At 32.8% G+C, this 22,504-nt stretch overlaps 1 protein-coding gene and 1 long non-coding RNA gene across 3 annotated transcripts; one reads left to right on the top strand and one right to left on the bottom strand.

Moving 5' to 3' along the window:
* Window positions 1–5,869: 5,869 nt before the first annotated feature.
* LOC135833267 (uncharacterized) lies at window positions 5,870–14,563 on the top strand. 2 transcript variants are annotated; one of them, XM_065346988.1, is made up of 11 exons: window positions 5,870–6,094; window positions 9,945–10,017; window positions 10,122–10,171; window positions 10,276–10,311; window positions 10,460–10,598; window positions 10,689–13,333; window positions 13,424–13,496; window positions 13,603–13,655; window positions 13,779–13,814; window positions 13,961–14,099; window positions 14,193–14,563. In XM_065346988.1, exons 6-11 carry the CDS (start codon window positions 13,259–13,261, stop codon window positions 14,303–14,305), a joined length of 489 nt encoding a protein of 162 aa, XP_065203060.1. In that variant the 5' UTR covers window positions 5,870–6,094; window positions 9,945–10,017; window positions 10,122–10,171; window positions 10,276–10,311; window positions 10,460–10,598; window positions 10,689–13,258; the 3' UTR covers window positions 14,306–14,563. The 2 variants fall into 2 exon arrangements, with proteins under 2 accessions (XP_065203060.1, XP_065203059.1); XM_065346987.1 differs by lacking the exons at window positions 13,424–13,496; window positions 13,603–13,655; window positions 13,779–13,814; window positions 13,961–14,099; window positions 14,193–14,563 and having other exon boundaries at window positions 10,689–12,971.
* A 2,093-nt stretch (window positions 14,564–16,656) lies between these two features.
* Window positions 16,657–22,033, bottom strand: LOC135833266 (uncharacterized). The gene is made up of 4 exons (XR_010556435.1): window positions 21,826–22,033; window positions 21,407–21,506; window positions 21,137–21,314; window positions 16,657–21,059 (listed from the first exon to the last, which is right to left on the bottom strand). It is a non-coding gene; the product is annotated as an uncharacterized LOC135833266 (long non-coding RNA).
* Between the last annotated feature and the right edge of the window lie 471 nt (window positions 22,034–22,504).

The following is a 22,504-nucleotide window of genomic DNA, read 5'->3' as shown; positions in this document are numbered from 1 at the left end:
ATTTTGTTCAGAATAGATTTCCAGTGGTGTTTAGAGGTTAATATTGGATTCCAAGCAAATCGCAAATTTCGTCGACAGAATAGATAATTTTCAAGTTTTTAGATCTTTTCAAAAATCGAAAAACTAAATTTGGATAGTAAAAACTTCGGCCAAGTAAGTAATGCGTTTCGAAAATATATAAATTTTGGAAAATTAGGAATATCAATAGCGACCAAATGAGGTTAAATAAACTTGCGAAAAATTTAAGACTTCTAATTTTTGAAGAAGGTCGGTTCTACACTTCTACAGATTTCAAATTTGAAAAAATTGGCCACTCGATGCTTTCATTTTTTTCAATATTTCAAAACTGCTATTATACAGGTATTGGAAACGAAAACTCATAAAAATTGTCTTCCATACAATCGAAAATTTACTTTACTTAGATCTAATCTATCGACCATTTTTATTTTTCTAAATGCTACAGGGTAGTTGAGACATGATTTCCCAAAGATGAATTTCGAAATTATTTTTTAACGAGTAAATTTTGATAGGTACCTCTACCTACCTACTCGTATATCTCTCGTTCAAAAATAATTCATTTTTAACCCAAATAATTTCAACCTTCCTTTTTTTCCTAATTGAAAAAATCAATATCCAAAGTGACCCATTTATTTGAAATTTAATAGGCGTTGTATATGAAGTGCCTTACTCATTTTCGATTTTTATTGCGAAGGTTTGGGAATACATTTGAGAACCCAGACCTGGAAATTTGATTTGCATCTAATGCGATATGCTTTCAACTTACCTATTTCAATGAATTTGAGCCGGCCATATACATACCTATCTCATTTTAGATCTTACTGAAAGCTCCAAATTGTTTGAAAATAGCAAATTTGGAGGTAGTCAAATCTATCATTTTTATCATAAAATTAGAAATCATATTTTGAAAATTTCATTTGATTTAGGTACCTATTCGATTAAAATTCGTTGGAACGATGAATTAAAAGCAAATAAAAAATCAGCAGTAGTTATCATGTTCCTTTTTACTCTTCTTTCAGCATTGGGGGGGGGGGAGGTAGTTCAATGAAACATACTTTATACTGATTTCTCTATAGGGTCAAACACCTTCCGAAGGGATGACCAATGGCGCAAATCGCAGCCCTCTAGCCCATTTTTAAAGGCAGCCAGGGGGTGTCAAAGTTTTCAGTGAACCAAAAATATCATACATTTTAGCAGTGGATTACTCGATAACCGCGATACCTACCAAAATTGAACATTTTCCCATAGTTAGCGGTTTTGAAAAGCTTTTTGGTGATATGTATCATAAAAATCAGTGTTACCACTTTTTTTCGTACAAAAAATTAGCTCAAAAAGTTTCGAAACGTAGTTTTTACATCGTTCCGACTCTCAAAAATTCTGAAAAAAATATATTATGAGCAACTTTTCATGCTGAACAACATATTAAAAAATTGGGATGGTAACATGTTGCAAAGTTGTTTTAAAAAATTTAAAGTTTGCGAAAAAATGCGATTTTTTGATTTAAAACATGAAAAAAAGTTTTGATAGGTGAAGTTGACCCATTTGACCCCTATTTTTACGTATCTGTTGAAAAAGTTGAAAAACTCCTTTCATTCGATAAAATAAACTCCTCACAAAAAAATCAAAATTTGAAAAAATTCAAAAAATGAACGAATTTTAATTTTTTTGTTGTGAGAGTAATTTTTATCAACTTTTTCATGAAATACGTCAGAAAGAGGTCACAGTAAGACGACTGAATAAATTTAAGCGTTTTTTAATGTTTGAAATTGAAAATTGAATTTTTTCGAATTTTGATTTTTTTGTGAGGAGTTTCAATTTTGGTAGGTATCGCGGTTATCGAGTAATAATCCACTGCTGTAATGGATGATATTTTTGGTTCACTGAAAACTTTGACACCCCCTGGCTGCCTTTAAAAATGGGCTAGAGTGCTGCGATTTGCGCCATTGGTCATCCCTTCGGAAGGTCTTTCCACGGGAAAAATTTCAAAAAAATCGCCGAATCCCCCTATCTGCACTTCTTGGTCGAATTGACGTGGAATGACCCTATATCTTTTTCTCCCAAATAAGCACTATAAATTATTATTATTATCCTTTTGAATAATTAAATATTTTTTTTGAAATCAACATTTTATTTTTTAAAAGAAACACTTCCTGTCTAATTTTTTTCACCAAGTATAAGGATTTATGTAGGTATAGCGCATCATATCAATTCTTCTTAATAATTTGAGGTCGTTGAATTAGACAATGATTTTTTTGTTTGGTTTTAACCTTCATAACCATTTATGGAAATTCATCCAGCTGTAAGTTTATACTTTTCTCAACTTCACTATATTATTTTCATTTCCTGAGATTAATAAATGAGGGGAAAGCTTTGCACATGTCAAAGTGTACTACACCAATGAAATAATTTTTTTGAAGGTTTTGAAGTGGGATTTGAAAGCTTTATAGGCTTATACAAACGGACCCCAAGATACATCGTCATGAGAAACACTTTTATGACTGTTTATGTCAGAAACACTTCTAACTTATATTTTCGTGTTTTTTTTTCGATTACCTATTTGGTACCTATTTTGTAATTCGTTGTAGGTAGAAAAGATGAATTCCGTTCTGATCGTTTTGTTTAGTACGAGTTTGGTGATCACAGTTTCGGTTTCGTATCATGTGGTCGAGGAAAAGGTAAGTTAACTTATCAATTTCATATACAGGGTGGGTCATAATTAACGCAACCCTAACTTTAAGGCGTTCCTACGGCAACTCATTTGACTCCGAACATTTTTTTTTTGAACAAGTGGTTACCTTGGTATGTTTAGAACTGCCTGAAACCGTTGGATTTGAAATCCAACCATTTACAGCTGAGCGGTGTCGACTTGTTTACCGAGCGTACGTATTTCATTTTTGAACATAAACGTTGCGTATGCAGCTTATTTTCAATTTTCAGGATTATTTTGGAACAAAATCATTCAAAACAGTGTAGGAATATTTCAGAGGAGATTCAAGAATGTTACTGCGCTGATTAAATCGACTATAACTATTTTTTTTCAATCTTTGGGCCAAAAATGAGTAAAAAAATCAAAATTTCACTAAAATCAACAAAAGTCTTCCGAAACATGATTGTTCGCACTCGTGCACATGTTTTATGGCTGAAAGAGGTTATTTCCTATATTTCCTTTAATTTTCTTTTGTATTTGTGCCATTTACGTCGAATAAAGGTGAAGTTTTGATAACAGGGTTGCGTTAATTATGACCCACCCTGTATGTAGGTAACTAGGTACCCTTGATATACTCGTACTTAGCTATAGGTACCTCTACCTACCTCTGCATAGGTATACATATGTGACAGTTATATGTAAATCCGTCGAGTGACATTTTAAATTATTTCTTGACAGGATTTTGAATTGATGTACGATCTCAAATTTATCAAAGAGTGTACGAAGGAACTGAACCTTACCAAATACAATTGTGAGTAAAGTAAACAAATATGCTTGTGTATGACGTAGGTGTAGGTAGGTATTAAGCTACGTAGGTTTCAAATTTTAAATCACTATTTATAGAGGAATTGACTTATTTTTCATATTTTTGATCAGTCACTGTGGCAGACCTGAAATCCATCGGTATACCAAAAACATTAGACGAAGGTGTAAGTATATCATCCACCTTTAAAAATGCATCATTAGGTAGCCTATACTGAATGAAATAGGTACCAATGAGAATTGTTCTGATTAATTATTGTAATGAAATTTTTATTTGCAGTGCTTGTTGGATTGTTATTTTTTCAAAATGGGTCTGGTACGTGGTATGTTTTGTCTCGTAGCTTAATTTAGTACATAACTAATATGTGTTTAATTATACTTTATTTATCCACAGGGAAAAAATCTTGCAATAAAAGAATAAAATAATATGTTTTTTTATTTAATAGATTCAAAAGAAGAAACAGCCAGATTACACAGAACATGCATTTGTTGGTCAACCTCCAAAATCAGGATTCGATTTGACGAACAAATCGGATTCTGACCTGCAGAAACTAGCTGACGCCGAACGTGATTGTGGCAAATTTCGTAAGTATTACTTACACTCATTATAAATAAATTTCATTTATTGTATCGTTACGAATAGATTTATTTTCTTTTGTAGGAGGCAAAAGTAATAAAAATTTTTTTGTTTTTCAGTCACAACTTTGCATCCTGAGGAGTGCCAACTAGTTTTCCAACATAGATATTGCGTTTCACAGGTTATGCGCGGATACCGGCTGCGCTTAAAATATGATGATATTACTGATGAAGAAGAATTGAAATATTACGCCAACTAGATAAACGTTTTCCAATGATTTATTGTAGAAATGATTTTTTTTAAATTTTTTGTAAAGCTGCTTTGTTATTTGTAGGATTTCAATTGATTCACTTAATTAATGAATTTTGTAAGTATAGGTAATTAATTGTCAATCTCATAATTTTTTTAAATAAATCCCGATGATTATACTTAGATCTGTTCAGTTTTGTTTAGAATAGATTTCCAGGTATTTTATTATGTCAAATGAATATTACATATACGAGCATGTACGCTATACTGACATTATTGCTGTACAGAGGTTAATGTTGTATTTTGGAAGCAAATTTTCACAAATTTCGTCGAAAGAATGTTTTTAAAAATCGAAATTAAAGGATAGTTGAAGCTTTTCGGCCAAGTACATACATAAAAGTGTTTCGAAATAATAAATTTTGGAAAATTAGGAATCTCAATAGTGAACGAATGAACTTGAATAAACTTGCGAAAAATTTCAGACTTTTAATCTTTTCATTTCTTTTAACATTTTAAAACCACAAATACGAGTATTCGAATCGAAAACTCATAAAAAATGTCTTCCATTCAATTGAAAATTTATTGTAGATAATATGTACGTATTTTTGGAACGACTGAATGTAGTTTTTAGAAATTCTTCGGTCGTTTTTATTTTTCTAAATGCTACAGGTTAGTTTAGACATGATTTCCCCAAGATGAATTTCGAAATTATTTTTTCGCAAGTATAACTTTTGATAGACGGAAAAATGTGCTTCACTATCTAACTACTCGTATATCTCTCGTTCAAAATAATATTTCAACCTTTCTTTTTTTTCCTAATTGAAAAAATTATAATACAAAGTGACCCATTTATTTGAAATTTTGAAGCCACAGATACAAGTTCGTAAAAACTGAATGTCTGAAAAATGACTCAAATAAGTACGTACATAGATCAGTTCAGGCTACACTGTATCACCAATATCACCATAATGATTCAAAAATTGAATAATATAATTTTTTCAATGAGAGGAATTCATCTAACATCTTCTGATAAATTTTTATTTCGAGAATCAAAAATCAAAATATCAAAATGTTTAAATCTCTTCCAGAAATGGTGAAAAACACACGAATCAAACTTTTTAATATTTTACACCAACTAATTGTTTCGTCAAAACATAGTCTGGTGGTTATTTTTTTATTTTTTCGCCAGGTACATACGTTAGATAGACATTTTAATGTGGCTTACCATATCAATTCTCATCAATTCGAGGTCGCTAAGTTGGCATTCAGATTTTTTTTTTTAGATTAGACCTAAATTATAAATATTTTGAGACCATACCTTTGCTGTAATTAGACATTTGAAATGGTTGAAGAATATGCCAAAACCGATGGGCCATTATGATAGGTAACGACAAACCTATCTAATTTGTATTTTATACTAGTCGCACCTTTTTACTTATTATTTTCATTTCCTAATATAAATAAATGAGGTCGGTGCTTTGCACAGCCACGTTTGACAACAAATTGGTACTTAAGTGATCATTTCCTCGAAAAGATTTGAGTGTCAGTCTAAAATATATCGTCATGGAGCACACTTGATAGTTTATATCGTAAAACGTGTTCCATATTTTCGTGCACTTTTTTCGTTGATTCTTTGGTGCAGATACTACGCGTAATTAAGTAGGTAACTACGCATCTGTTTTGTTTTCATTCGGTAGGTAATAAAGATGAATTCCGTTTTAGCTCTTTTGCTAAGTGCAAGTTTAGTGATCACAGTATCGATTATTCTGGTCGAGGGTAAGGTGAGTAGGTACCTACATGTAAAATTTTACGCATTTTTATAATAAAATCAGGGGTCATTCCACATCAATTCGACCAAGTTTCCTGTGGAAAGACCTTTTGAAGCGATGACCAATGGCGCAAATCGCAGCCGTCCATAACCCTTTTTTAAAGGCTGCTACGGTGTGTCAAAGTATTCAGTGAACTTGAAATATCATCCATTTATGAAACTTTTTCCAATATTCAGGGAATCTGAAAGGTTTTTTGGTCATATCATAAAAATTATAGCTTTGCCACTTTTTTTTCGTACGAAAAATTGTGGACAACTTTTCATGCTGAACAACATATTAAAAAATTAGGATGGCTTTATAGTCGGGGAGCCCACTTAAGGATAAATTGCACCCCCCCCGTCGATCCTCCGGGACAACTTTTTTCTTAAAGGGGGAGTCCTAAGGAACATTTCTAGCCCTTGTACTCAAAAAAAAAAGTGGCCCTACTTACAAAATGGCGGCCACTTTGATTGACAGGTCAGCTGAAATCGCAGATTTTGCGTTCCAACATAGGACTTGCACAACATTTTTCAAACTGTACAAAGGTAGATCGAAAGATCATGCAAAAATTTATCACCTGTCAAAATTTCAAGTGCTGAAGTGCGTTTTTCGATTTTTGGTGAATTTTTAAAAATCGAATTTAGGCCAAAAATGAGGGAAAAAATCAAAATGTTACCAAATTGACTAAGAAAGCTGAAATTTGGGATATACCCTATTTTCGACATGCCAAATCGATTGGAAACGGTTTCAACCCGTTTAGAGCAGTTCTGGAGCCTCCAGCAGATTTTTGAAACTCGAAATTCCCATAAAATTCCATCAAATTGGAGCTGTAAAGCTAAAATTTATTCTAAAAACTAATTTCAATACGCTACGAAGTACTGCAGGTGAATTTCAAGTCGTTTTGAAGCCTCCAGCGACTTTTTAAAAATTCCTGATGCCTCCAGCAGATTTTTGAAACTTTAAATTTTCACAAAATTTCATCAAATGGAGATGGAACGCTGAAATTTACTCTACACTCCAATTTTAACACCCTCTGAAAACGACTTCTGGTGGGTTTCAAGTCATTTTAGAGCCTCCAACGACTTTTTTTGAAAATTACTGGAGCATCCAGTACATTTTTGAAACTTGAAATTTCCCCAAAATTTCATCAAACCAAGACATGCCAAATCGATTGGAAACTGTTTCAAACCGTTTTGAGCAGTTCTGGAGCCTCCAGCAGATTTTTGAAATTCGAAATTCCCACAAAATTTCACCAAAATGGAGTTGGAAAGCTGAAGTTTATTCTGCAAACTAATTTCAATACGCTACGAAGTCAACCGCAGGGGAATTTCAAGTTGTTTTGGAGCATCCAGCGATTTTTTGAAAATTACTGGAGCCTCCAGTGGATTTTTGAACTTTTAAATTTTCACAAAATTTCATCAAACGGAGATGGAAAGTCAAAATTCATTCTGCAAGCTAATTTTAATACGCTACGAAGTCGTCTGCTGTGATGTCAAGTTGTTTTGGAGCCTCCAGCCACTTTTTGAGAGGTCGTAGGGTAAATCGCCAGTGGTTGACACATCTCAGGACACTTTTTCACTTAAAAAATTTTTTTCTCCTATGCATATGTTTTTTTTTGAAAATAAGTTGGTATAAGATATGTCCCCACTCCTTGCCGTCATTTTGACTTATATTTCATCAAAAAAGGACACTACTGTGACCTTCAAATTATTTTTTGAAAATGACAACTTTTTTGCCCAGTAATTGACAACCAACAACTAGTGATTGACAACCCAGTGATTGACATGTCCAGTAATTGACACCCCAGTGATTGAGACATACTGAAATATGCAGGAAAACATGTACCATGTACCTACACCTACTTCAAAAACTACTGTAGTGACATTTATCATCTCAATGTACATAATTTTTGCTTTTTTATCAGAAATAAGCCAGTTGTCAATCACTGGATATCGAAATGCATAATTGTCCAGTGGTTGACATAGTCTACCTAAACAATGTGAATTTTGTAATTAAGTTTACTCCCTTCCTTTTATTTGGCTTTGATAATGTCATTTTTTACCTATACATGAAATTTTAAAGAATTATGATTACAAAATTCACATTTTTTACACTATGTCAACCACTGGAAAATTATGCATTTTGATATCCAGTGATTGACAACCGGCTTATTTCAGATCAAAAAGTAAGAATGAAGTATATCTAGATGACCAACGTCATCTACATTTCAATACCTTTCAGGATATCTCATTAGTTTTCAGAAAAAGAATAAACTTTTTGATTTATGAAATTTATTGTAAAATACTTTCACATCAATTATGATGCTGAAATTTCACAAATTTTTTATAAAAATTTATAACTCGAATGACGCTACATTGAAATGAGCAAAAGGTTTGAAAGTCATGGTGATGTACAAGCAAGGTATAAATTACATCATGCTAGTATCAGTGTTGCCAAAAAATCAAACTGAACGAAGGAATTACACAAGTGTCAACCACTGGGCAGTTTACCCTATGGTGTTTTTTGGAAAATTGAAATTTCCAAGAAGCAGCTGGAAACTTCAAAACCATTTGAAACCATTTGAAACCATTTGAAACCACCACGTAGTCGGCTTCATATCAAATTGAAATAAGTTTGCGAAGTAAATTTCAGCTTGCCAACACCATTTGGTAAAATGTTCCAGGAATTTCAAGTTTCAAAAATCTACTAGAGACTCCAGTAATTTTCAAAAAGTCGCTGGAGGCTCCAAAATGACTTGAACCCACCTGAAGTCGTCTTCAGAGGGTGTTAAAATCGAAGTGTAAAGTAAATTTCAGCTTTCCATCTCCATTTCATGAAATTTTGTGAAAATTCAAAGTTTCAAAAATCTGCTGGAGGCTCCAGTAATTTTCGAAAAATCGCTGGATGCTCCAAATCGACTTGAAATTCCCCTGCAGTTGACTTCGTAGCGTATTGAAATTAGTTTGCAGAATAAATTTCAGCTTTCCAACTTCATTTTGGTGAAATTTTGTGGGAATTTCGAGTTTCAAAAATCTGCTGGAGGCTCCAGAACTGCTCAAAACGGTTTGAAACAGTTTCCAATCGATTTGGCATGTCGAAAATAGGGTGTATCCCAAATCACAGCTTTCTTGGTCAATTTGGTAACATTTTGATTTTTTCCCTCAGTTTAAGCCTAAATTTGATTTTCAAAAATTCACCAAATGATCGAAAAACGCACTTCAGCACTTGAAATTTTGACAGGTGATCAATTTTTGCTTGATCTTTCGATCTACCTTTGTACAGTTTGAAAAATGTTGTGCAAGTCCTATGTTGGAACGCAAAATCTGCGATTTCAGCTGACCTGTCAATCAAAGTGGCCGCCATTTTGTAAGTAGGGCCACTTTTTTTTTTGAGTACAAGGGCTAGAAATGTTCCTTAGGACTCCCCCTTTAAGAAAAAAGTTGTCCCGGAGGATCGACGGGGGGGGGTGCAATTTATCCTTAAGTGGGCTCCCCGACTATTATGTCGTAAAGTCGATTTAAAAAAATTGAAAGTTTGCGAAAAAATGCGATTTCTTGATTTAAAACAAGAAAAAAAGTTTTTGACTGGTGAAGTTGAACCATTTGACCCTTATTTTTACGTATCCGTTGAAAAATTTGAAAAAAAGAGGCCTGCGATTTGCACCATTGGTTAACCCTTCAAAAGGTCTTTCCACAGGAAAAATTTCAAAAAAATCGTCGACCCCCCCCCTTACTACTTCTTGGTCGAATTGACGTCGAATGACCCTCAGGTACCTTCTCACACTATTGAAAACCAGTATGTGACTTTTTAAATCTCTCATTAGAGTACTGGGAAGATGTGGGACCAAAGATACATCAAAGAGTGCAAGGATGAACTAAACCTTACCAACCACCGCTGTAAGTAAACAAACTATGCTTAAGTAACGGTTCGCTAGATAGGTTTTGGTTTCAACTTTCGAGAAAAAAAACTATGGAGAACTAATTTTTGTGTTTTCGGTCAGTTACTGTGGCAGATGTAAAATCCATTATACCAACCACTCTAGAAGAAGGTGTAAGTATGACGTTCTTGTCGGTACTTACCTACCTAATTACCTATATGTTATCTTACTGTATCAAACACCTTTAATTATTGTAATGGAATTTTGATTACCATAGTGCATCTTGGATTGCTTCAATTTCAAAATTGGAAAGGTACGTGATATTTTACTATTTCGCTTTATTTGTTCGCATTCCTACTCGTATGACTAAAATAGTTACCTACGTACTGAAAAAAATAGGTATGTAATCTTCGAATAAATGCAATAAGTAAACGATAGACCGGTACCCTTGTATTTAACAGATTCAAAAGATAAAAATTACAAATCGGACCGAACTAAAATTCGTTGGTCAGCCACCAAAATCAGGAACCGATTTGACGAAGAAATCTGCAATTTACGTGAAGAAAGTGGTAGAAACAGAAGTAAATTGTGCAAACTTTCGTACGTATTATAGCTTCAATGAATTTCATTTCATTACCTTATTTTTTTGAAAGGGAAAAATAATACTGTTTTTTTGTTTTTGTTTTTCAGTATCAACTTTCCGTGTTAAGGAATGCTACTTGGTTTCTCAGCACAGATGTTGCGTTTATAAAGTGTTGAATTGGAACAAGCCCAAAAATTTAACTTGTAATACCAGTGATGATGCGTTTTACTAGATTTCTCTTTATTTGAAGCAGTAATATTATTAGCATTCTTTAACGTTTTAGCCTAATTTTTTCCAGTGTTTTGTAGAAATGTAAATTTTAGGATTTTTCGTTGAACTTTTTCAATGCCTGGACTTCATCTTTTCGCAAATTTGATTACTTAAACTATTATTTCTGTTACCTTTGACGACGTAATTTCATTTTTTAAATAAGTTTTTTGGAAATAGTTATCAAATTGAAGCTTTAATTTTAAAAAATTTTAATTTCTTCGGAGGATTATACAGCAAAACAGATGAAAAAGTGATCTAAACTCAGATATGCTGAATTTCATTTTATTTTATTGACCTTTTGATAAGTAGCAATGGTGCCTATGTATGTTTCAAAACTGAATCAAATTTAAATTTTCTAAAATTGTTCAAAAGCTGGGAACTAAATATCATGTCAGCTCGTGAAATTTTGGCCTCGAGATGTATTTTTTGATGCTAAGTTATTTCTTAAATTTTGCTGCAAAGTGGCACCACACATCTTTCGTTAGGTTAAGTATTTGGAGCCCAATAAGAGAAAACTAGGTAATAAAATAGGTAACCGATCATTTTTCTAAAAAAAAGTTGAATCTGGTCCCATTTTAATTGCATTCAAGTATCGAGGTCTTATATGTATAGAATACCATTATTGAGAGTCCAAAGTTTTCAAAAAATCATGTGAGAAATATTTTAAAAAGTGCTCGGATGGCTGAAACCCTGTGAATTTTTCATTTTTTTCGTGATATGACGATCATCTCATTTTCAAGTTCATTATTATAGACTCGAGTGCGAATTCAAAGCTCTACCTACCATAGGAATGACGACATTTAGTTTGGTGTTGAGAGGAAAGTCGAATTGGAAAGTGGAAACATTCACGAATTTTATCGATAAAATAATTTTTTAATTTTTCAAAATTGTCTCTTTGGGTTTAGAAAAAACTAGAATAGGAAGGTAGGTAATCGAGGTCTTGCTGAAAAATTAAAATGGACCAGGTGAAAATAATAATTATAAGTAAGGTACATATTTGTAAAAGTTGAAGTCAGATTATTGGAAACAAATTTTATCAAATTTCATCAAGAAAATTAGGTATTCTCAAATTGAAAAAATTCATTTTTATCTGAGAGGACTTTGAAATAGAATTCGTTCCAGGTCGAAAATTTTAAACATCTCAAGAAAGCTACAATCTGTAGCTTCAAAATTTAAAAAAATTACGTCGCTTGATATTTTTAGCCCCCCCCCCCAAACAAAAATCAGTTAATAATTTATCAAAATCTTCCTTCAGTTTACAAAAAAACAAAAAAATCGTAAAAACTAAAAAAAAAAACTGAATTTGTCGTAAATTTTCTACATTTTGGTTAATCGTATTTTTTGAACACTGAGTGTGCCTTTTTAGCAAACTTTTGAAAACCAAACCATTTTGAAAAAATTATTTTTATGACAATTTTTCACCTTTTATTTATGAAATATCTATCTATGCGACCTACATATTTTCCAAATAAAATGAACCATTATGAATTAATTACTTCATTTCAGCTCCTCTTCCTCTGCATACTACTTGTATGTAGGTACCTGCAGTTTAGGGTAATTCTGAAGCCACTCACGACTTATCAATTTTCTCCAGAACTTTTAAAAAAGTTGAAGGAATCCATGGTTTGTACCTTGAAAAAAAAATTTCCAAGTTTTCCAACCCTATCTTGAATAACACATCGAAGTCTATGCTCATTGTGTGTACGATTCCCTTTATTTTAAATAAACTCTCACTCCTTTCCAAAAAAACTCCAGCTATTTTTATGAATAATTCACACTTGATATTGAAATCAAATTTTCTTTGAAAATTTTCACGATGATAGATATAGGTAGATTCTTGATATGACAAGTCATACATATGTTATCAATCCTAATAGATAATTCGAAGTTGCTGAGTTTGAATACAATTTATTTTTGAATTAGGTAACCTAAAAATGATAACTCTCTTGGTTCAAGTTCATTAATAGACTGCATGAGAAACCATAATATGTTTTTAGTATAGGCACTCATTTGAAATGCCTAATCAAAGAACATACAAAGATTCGACCAAATGGCAATTAAGATAATCACAAATTCATCTAAATTGTATTATTACACAGATTACACTTTTTTCAACTTAACCTATAATTTTTATTACCGTATTAGGTATTTGAGATGATAAATGAGGTGATTGCTAGCTAAAGTTTACAAAAAATTCAAGGGTCAACTATCATTTTTTCAAAGGTTTATGACGGGATAAGAGTGTTTCATAGACGTATAAATTGTCTGAGAAACGTCGTTACTGGAAACATTGATTGTTTTTACCTATCTAAAACACGGTCGCGTTACCTATACATTTTCGTGAATTTTTTCTTCGATTCTTCGGTATCTCTATCTACATACCATATTTTGTATTCGTTCGAAAAAGATGAATTCCATTTTAGTTTTTTTGCTTAACGTTAGTTTAGTGATCACGGTTTCGATTATTCTGGTCGAGGCTAAGGTGAGTGCAAAGTTTAGATGTAATTTTACGTGCTTTCAAGATCCTCATACTATTGAGAATTACTACGTGACTTTTTAAATTTCTTGTTAGGACAACGGAAAGATAAGGGATCAACGATTCATCAAGGAGTGCAAGGACGAACTAAACCTTACCAACTACCGTTGTAAGTAAACAAATATGCTTATTGTAGGTGTAACATAGATGTAGTTTATAATTCTAACTGAATAAAAAGATACATTAGGAGAACTAATTTTTGTATTTTTGGTCAGTTACTATAGCAGATCTCAAATCCATCGGTATACCAACCACTCTAGAACAAGGTGTAAGTTTTATCTACTGTATAATAACGTACCTCTACCTATCCATTACTGTTTCAAATACGAGTAAGTGCCAATGCAAATGTAATAAAGTATTAATCATTTCAATAAAATTTTAATTTTTATAGTGCTTGCTAGATTGTTTTCATTTTAAACTGGGCCAGGTACGTGGTATTTTTCGTCTTGTTTATCTAATTTTAATACGAGTACATAATAGGTACTCTTACATACTACTAATCTTACTTATACCTATTTACGTGAAAAAAAATCATTAAATAAAAGAATAAACTAGGTATGCTTTTTTATTTAGATTAAAAAGAAGAACCAGACAAGCTTCATCGAGCATGTATTCGTTGCCCAGCCTCCAAAATCAGGAACCGATTTGACGAGGAAAAGTACAACTTTTGTGAAAAAAGTGGCTGATGCAGAAGCAGCGTGCGCGGACTATCGTACGTATAAATAAATTTCATTTATTGCAGTTTGCATGGTTACGGGTGGATATTATTTTAAAGGAAAAATAATACCAATTTTTTGCTTTTCAGTTACGCGTCATCATATTGAAGAGTGTCACTTGGTTTATCAGCACAGACATTGTGTTTCAAAGGTGTTGAATGGGACGCAGATTCCCGAAAAACTATCTGACGACGAAGAATAAAAATCTGCGTTCATTTTTGGGCTGTTTATTGCGAGATTTTTCTGTATTTAAAGCAGCTTTGTTATTTCTATTTCATCTATTTTTTTGTTAGCTGTACTAAACAATGTTAATTTTAGAATTTTGAATGAATCTGCTTTGCTGTTAAGGTGTTACCTATAAGGATTTGAAATACCTAGTTACACTTCGTTTATAAATTTTCTGTAAGTTGATTGTCAACAATCTACGAATTCCTAGTAATAAAAATATTATTATCATAGACCTATTCGATTTTGCTCAAAATGGATTTAAATGCACTTTTAAAGCAACTCTACTCCATTAAAGCTCAACTTGAAAATTCACCAGTTCAATTGTTTTTCAAGTTCAAAAGTAATTTTTCATGATAAACTCAGTCATGATCTGTAGACTGTTGGTGGTGAGCCTTTCTGAAGTCTTTGGCAGATTCTTGAATTTTATTTACAGTTTCAAAAAAACTGGCATGAAATGATCCAAAATGAAATTATGTATTACTCAAATACCTACATTATATTATTTGCGATATTTTTGGTCCACTTTTAGGTCAAATTTTCAAAAATTCTCGTCTGCTGGTGTGAATGTAACATTTTCTTCGACGATTAATTATTTCTAAAAAAAACTTTATCGTAAAAAATTGAAAGTTGGTTTTTATCTGATTGTCGACCTTCAGAATTGATAAACAGTGGTAGTTTCGTGACATTCTAGAGCCTCCAGCTGTCTTTTAAATACTTACGAGTACTTTAGCTTGTTAAGCTCTGCATTAAAAAGTGGAAATAAAATTCAGCTCTAATGAACTCAGATTTACAATCCAGACACAATTTTTTGGAAACCATTTCAACGGATTCCAAGTTGATATGTTATAGAAGGTATAGTGTAAAATGGCCAAACTCCAAAGGATCCCCAATAAACACAAACCAAGTTATAGGTGCTGTAGGTCCATTTTTTGCTGTTTTAGAGAAATTTGAATTTCGTAGAGAACATTGATAGCGAGGTGTATTCTAGGTATGTATTTTACATATCAATTCAAGCCTGACGAGGTAAGAGACGGAAATGATAAGTAAGGTAGTCGATCAGAACGAAGTTTCGACTGCGCGCTGTACATGGAAAAGCAACTTGCAGCTGATATTTACTTTTACTGCGAATGAGCCTAATCTGGAAACTGAAGTGGTAGGTGTTTATGGATTTTCAAAAATCCTATTTTTGACTATGAATCCTGTCATATTTTTTGAGACAATTGCTTATCTCTAAAACAGAAGCGTTACGGGCAATCATATTTTGCGGACAGAATACATTATTTTTTTGTAGTAAGTTTTTTAGAAAATAATCAACAAATTTATTTTCAATCATTATAAAAAAATTGATAAAAATCCCACTAATTTTTCAGCGGATCGGTAGGTATAATACATCAATTACAAAATTTCTCCTTGCGTACTCAACTTTTGCCAAATAATTTTAAAAAATCTGAAGGATGCGAGCGAGACAAAAAAGCACATTTTTGTCGCTGTATGTTTGCCAAGTTGGTCTTTTGATAAATTACTCATCAATAACTTCCTTATTCAAGAAAATTATTTTAGAAAATGTTTCCCTGCTATTTTGGTGCTGGATGGGTTATTTTCAATAACACCAATTTACTCTCGTAACATTTCACTTCTTGAATTCGAGTCACAGAATCGGTTTTTTTTTCTGGTTAGAATGTAGTCCAACCACCCAAGCTTCAAAAAAGATTTCGAAATAATACATCCTAAAGCACTTACCTACTAAGGATACATTCCTACAACAGTAGGTTAGGTAGTCTTGGAGTGCATATAAAAATAACATAGGGTCGAACCTCCTTGTTTAAGTTGCACCATACTTCTTAAAAACGATTTTTCATTATTATAAATTCCAGTTTATTCAACCACTTCTTAAAAATATTACCAGTTAAGTCAAACAGAGAAAAATTTATCCCAAGCTTACCCAAAATAAAGTCAATTTGTACCCAGCAAAGGAAACATAACTAATCCCAATTTAGTTAGAATTTAAGTGTAATTTTGTGACCAAAAATCAAAATCAATATCGTTTTAAACATATCACTTGAAAATAACCATTAACCTTATAAAAGATAGGTAGGTATGCCATTTTCATATACTTAGTCAAAGATACCTATTTATTTACCTTGATGAGGTACTTATTCACAAACAGGTCAGCATCAAATTACTTCACACATGTCCATCATAGTAATTTAAGCTACAATTTGCAATTTTTTACGTTGAAAAAATTCCCAAAGACATCAGTTTTGAGTGTTCATTTTGATATTAAATCAACCCATACCTAACAACTTGAATATAACCAGAACGAAATCAATATTCACATACTGTTTAATTCGAACCACATACCTACATCACAAAAATTTACATTGGAGAAAAAGGTAGCAAGACAACAATAGTGGTACATATAAGCAACTGAAACAGTATTTTACAGGAAAAGCATGAAAAATACAAAGTTAATAACTGAAAAAATTAAAATGAAACTGAATGAAAACAGAGACAAATAAAAAAAGTTTGACAAAAAAATTATAGAAATGATAAGAAATACTTATATATAAAAAGTAGAAAATCTCAACAATCAAAAAGAGATTTAGAAAAAGTTAAGAAAGAAAATTAAAAGAATAAATTTTGAATTTGGTAAATTCATCTTCAATCACCAAGATCATATTCACACCAACTCTACCCATTACACTAGGCAACGGCATATTTGTTTTCGGGTCGAAAATGGGCTTAATCGATAGTTTAGACCCTAAAACAAAAAACAGAGTGAGGTTTTTCAATTTGAGTTGTTTTTGTAGTCAGGAGAGATGATCAAAGTTGCAAAAATGGCGGTTTTTGCCCTATTTCACGAGTCTGTGGCGACATCAGTATCATGTTTCAAAAAAAAACAAGGTCATATTCGGATTCTACGCACTTTTTTAAGTAAACATCTTTACCGGATTTTTGATTTTCGAACATTCAAGCGCATACGGAAGATTTTCGTTTGTAACACGAAATTTTTACTGCACGAGAACCTCGCCCGCGCGAACACGGTTCCGCGCCACGATTACATCGTGGAGTAACGCCAGCGTCGCGCGCTCTGAGTTTTAAAATATGTTACAAACAAAAATCTTCCGTATGCGCTTGAATGTTCGAAAATCAAAAATCCGGTAAAGATGTTTACTTAAAAAAGTGCGTAGAATCCGAATATGACCTTGGTTTTTTTTGAAACATGATACTGATGTCGCCACAGACTCGTGAAATAGGGCAAAAACCGCCATTTTTGCAACTTTGATCATCTCTCCTGACCACAAAAACAACTCAAATTGAAAAACCCCACTCTGTTTTTTGTTTTAGGGTCTAAACTATCGATTAAGCCAATTTTCAACCCGAAAACAAAAAAAAGGTCAAAAATTGTTGCCTAGTGTTATCAATTGGCCATAAAGATCCAAAGTTGAACCTAGTAATTACTGAAGAATTCAACAGACCAGATAAGTTTTAGAAAAAGTTCTGTGAGCAGTTGACAAGACATGCATTGATTACCCAAATTAAATACCTAGATGGTGATATTATGCTAATCAAAAAAATCTGTGAATGATTACTGACAACTTCTTCCGTCAACATGACCATAATATTGTGAAGGTGATGCCTAACCAATGACTTTTGCAAGCTATACATATGGGGTATAAATTCTCCAAACATCGTCATTATTTTTATACTTACACAGATCTAGCTCACTGTCAAACATATTATGTAGCTCGTTCATCTTTAGCATTTTCTACCAGAGGCATTGTAAAATGAAACGGGATCGCAAAAATTTTTATGCCATGATGAAGTAGAGGTAGCACCTCAAGTAACCTTTAGGTAAGCACTTCGGCAGATATAAACCTCTAAGCGCTAGAGCAGGGTTTCTGACTTACCCCAGTGCACCTTACCTGATACGTAATTTTTAAGAAGTAACACTGCAACTGCCCAGAGCTCTCATTATAGAATAATTCCATTCACATGGTTTCAAAACACAAGATACAAAACTACATACTTGGTTTGAAGAAAGGTTTCTCATCAATTTTATACTGCTGTATCACAGCGCCTGCAAATTACAGTCTCACTATATCAGTATAGATATGTACATATAAAAAACTTTACTCGTATAACACGTTGTTTAATCTCTAGATAGACATTCAAAGCATTCTCAATTTCTGCCTTTAAACCATAAAAGTACCATTGAGCTTCCTCACTCAAAATAAAGACAGGTTTATGACATAATTTTCACAATAAGAATAAGTATCCAAGTTACTACAATCACTAAAAGTGACTAAGTATTGGTTACTTTTTCAAAATTGTGGTTACTAAGTTTTTTTTTTTTTAAAACGATTTTAATGAAAAATTCAATTTTTTCAAGTCTTGGTTCTACTTCTTGAACTAAAAAAAAAAATGTTAGAATGTAATTATCAACCAACTGTTTAATATGTAAAATGTGCCATTTTAGGCTGGTAGCACACTACTAAGATGTGATGGAATGGGATGATTTTTAGAAGGCTAACTCTTTGAGACATACAACATGTAGCATTGTAGCAAGGTTTATAGTTGATGTACAAAATTCTTCCAATTGGCTAATTGAAAACGGCATGGTATAAATTGTCATTTTATTGTTACAAAGATGAGCAATAATCTTACTACTCATGATGCTATGCGTAAATGTGTCATTATATGTACAGACTTTTATTTCACGCTGTCATGGGCCATAATAATGTCACGCGAAAAAGTACTTGAAATGGTTCATAAATATATAAAGTGGGAACCCCTGAAATGAGTTTTCAACAAGCGCAAGTGGTATCAAAAGAAGTAGGGATGGAAAAGTGTACCCATCGAGCCCCCCCTCCCTCCAAAATTGAAAGTAAGACCTGAAAGGTACCAGTCTTACAATTAGACAAACGTGTGTCGCAGTTGTCTTAAATTGAACATTATTCATTTTCAAAGAGAGATTAAGTAATATTTTATTTTTAAATATTAACCCAATGCCTCTTGTGTTTTTTCCCATTTGGTTCATGTCGATGGTATCCGCTGCACAGTAAAAAATTTGCGTCGACAGCTGAGCCCTGAGCCGATCCAAAATTTCGCATTTCATTTTTCATCTTGTTTCAGAAAAAAAGATAAAGTAGACATAAATGCCCGAGAGAAGTGAGGGTGAAAGCTTTTGAACATTTTCATTTGTGGAGGAAAACGCAATTATTTTTTGATGATATGTACCAGACAATAAGTAAATACATAATTGAATTGAATTTTCAATTTTGCACTTTTCGAAAATTTTGAGCACAATTTTTCATTCATTTCCTGATTTTGGGCCATTTGATCATAAAACAAAATTTTGAAGTTCTGGCAGCTAGAAATATTTTAAAAGAAACAAATATTTCTGGCCCCTTCAATTTCAAAGTTAGGCAAAATTTCACAATGACAAAATTTGTGTATTTTCCAAAGTATTACCTACCCATTCCCAAGGTTAAAAATAAGTACGTTTTTCTCAATTTTTTTCTTTTAAAATATATTTTCTAGTCCTTTCAATTTTAAAATTAGACAAAAGCCGATCAAGAGCTTACTTACGCAAAATCAAGTATAATTGAAACGTCTTCCGGAGCAATTTCAAATCGCTGGAGAAATGTCAACTTTTCGTGCAAAGCTTCAGATCAATTCGAAGGTGATCTCGATAGCTTTTATAAATCGACTTGAACATCCGAACCAATTTTTGAACTTTTGTCTCAAAAATATTTTTTTTTAGATTTTTAAAATTTTTGAGCAGGGTACTCATGTCATGTAACCGCGATATTTGGGCACACGATTCGACGCAAACGATGGTCAAAGGTAATTACCTACTTGGTCGAGTTATTCAACGCAAACGGTGGTAATTTTCTATCGACCTCGAAGTCTATGCTTTCGTCAATTGGAAGAAAAAAAATTCAAGTTTTGATTGGTCCTGTGTACGAGTGTAATGGGCTAATGGGACATAATCTAACATTATGTCCTTTCGATAATCAGACCGGGTTACTTTGGTTACATTTTCCTTTTTTTCGTTCCTCAACAGAAATACTAATAGTTGGGTTCATATGTAAGTTTGTATTACAGTGCGTGTCAAATTTATTATAAATTTGACAAAATCGAATCATTCGCGTTAATGATGTACCTATAGTAATATTATCTACACATTCCTAGTCAATCTTTTGCCATACCAGTCAGAAAATCAACAAATCAACTTTTATAGACATTAACCTCGATAAAATAGAAAAAAAGTGTTTGATACACGGTTTTTTGTACAGGCCTACGTTAAACGCCTGCATGAGTACCTATTCATTCGGATTTATAAAAAAAGAAAAGAGAGAAAAATATTAAGGGAAAACGCCGGTGACTAATTCAACCAACATGATACCTAACTCCATACGTCAGCTCTTATATCATAATCGAGCTTTTTAGGATCAGGTGGCTCGATTCTTTTCGGCTGCACAAATCATTGCAGTGTTGGATAATATTTAAAGAATTACACATTTTAAAAGAAAGCAACAGATTGGTCACTTACAGCCATACAAGTGGCGCATCCAGCATTTTTGGTTTTCGCTTTAGAATCTACCAGACTTCTAGAGAAGCCAAAATCACTGCCTTTCTCATCTAACAGGATATTCGATGGTTTAACATCTCTGTGAATGACGCCATGGGATTCTTTTTAAATAATGAAGAGCTTTCACAGTCTATAACATTGAAATAATCAAAGGCATTGAAAAACTTATCAAGAAAAGTAATATTCTCATAGGTTACCTGTACCTACCTACAGCCAATGTAACTTTTCCTAATATATCTTCTGGTATCGAAACACACGTATAGCCACGAGTTCCATGCAAATCCAAACGTCCGATTCAGTGATGAAGCAACCAAGATAGCGTACTACATATTTAGGGACAATCTAATCGCGTATTTTCGTCACCATTTCCGGATCTTCCCATTTGCTGAATTACAAAGCGATGCATTACAAAATACGAAATATAATGAAACTTCGAAATGTCTCATTATCGAATCGTACTAATCACAGAATACTTACTTTGGCAGCGATGATCGTGTAACATAGTTTATCCAACATTTTAATTTAACTATAATAGGGAAGGTACCACAATGGAATTAAGTTTCGTCTATGAACTATTCTGAAAGCAAAGGAAAACAAATGCAATTGAATACATCGGCAGTTCTACGTGTTCTCTAGTTCCACTAGGTGTTCCAACATCACCAACTGAATAGAAAATAATACAATGATGAAATTCAATTCTACGGAAAGAAGGTGAGATCAGTGAGATGTAAGTATGAGTAGAACTGTTTCTTTTACAAGCAGCCGATTTGCTAAAGGTGTGAAAAATACATGATAAGTGTAATTGAAACCAATTGGGTGACGTTTTCGTAGATCACTTTGGAATATTTTAGAATTTAGAAAGTAGAAAGGTTAAGAAAAAGAAAATAGGTACTTACGTTGTTTAGGTCTACGCCCAGGTCATGACTAGGAACTTCCATCGAGTATATCAATCGTATTTTACCAAAACGTTGGTTTCACGAGTTAATATGATTCAATCATCATAATAATATGCAATGATATGATAATCAATAATCATAATTATCAAATAATGTACACACTACACAGGGTCATTGTTCACCGTTGTACACCTAATTATTTTGATAGAAAAGCCGACCATGCTCACTAGCGCCCTCTTCGTGGTAAGCCAGTCCACAGTAGGGCACTACACAACATCGGTATACTCATCCACCATTTTGTTCCTAGTTAAAAAATTGGTTTTTTTGCGATATATAGTTTTTATGATCGAATTTCTGGAAGTGAATGACAGAAATGGTTAAATAACGGCACTTGCTTTGAATTTAAACCAATTTCAGACAATTTTCAACTTGAAAATACATGTTGAAAAAAACCTAAAATTAAAAAAAAATTAAATGGTCTTCTATTGGCATAATATGTTGCATATCATTGGAAAGCTCTTTCAATTCTCTTTCAAAGACGTTCTTACAAAAAAGTTGTAAAAGTCCACGGTTTTGAAGATAAACGCGGTTAATTAATGTTGCTGAATTCCCATATGCAGCAATGCATTGGTTCGTCAAACCAGGAACAAAATGGTGGATGAGTATACCCATGTTGTGT

Source organism: Planococcus citri, chromosome 1, assembly GCF_950023065.1.
Source record: "Planococcus citri chromosome 1, ihPlaCitr1.1, whole genome shotgun sequence".
NCBI classification, from domain to species: domain Eukaryota; kingdom Metazoa; phylum Arthropoda; class Insecta; order Hemiptera; family Pseudococcidae; genus Planococcus; species Planococcus citri.
Note: the sequence above shows the minus strand (reverse complement) of the source record. Positions and strands in the feature narration are given on the sequence as shown.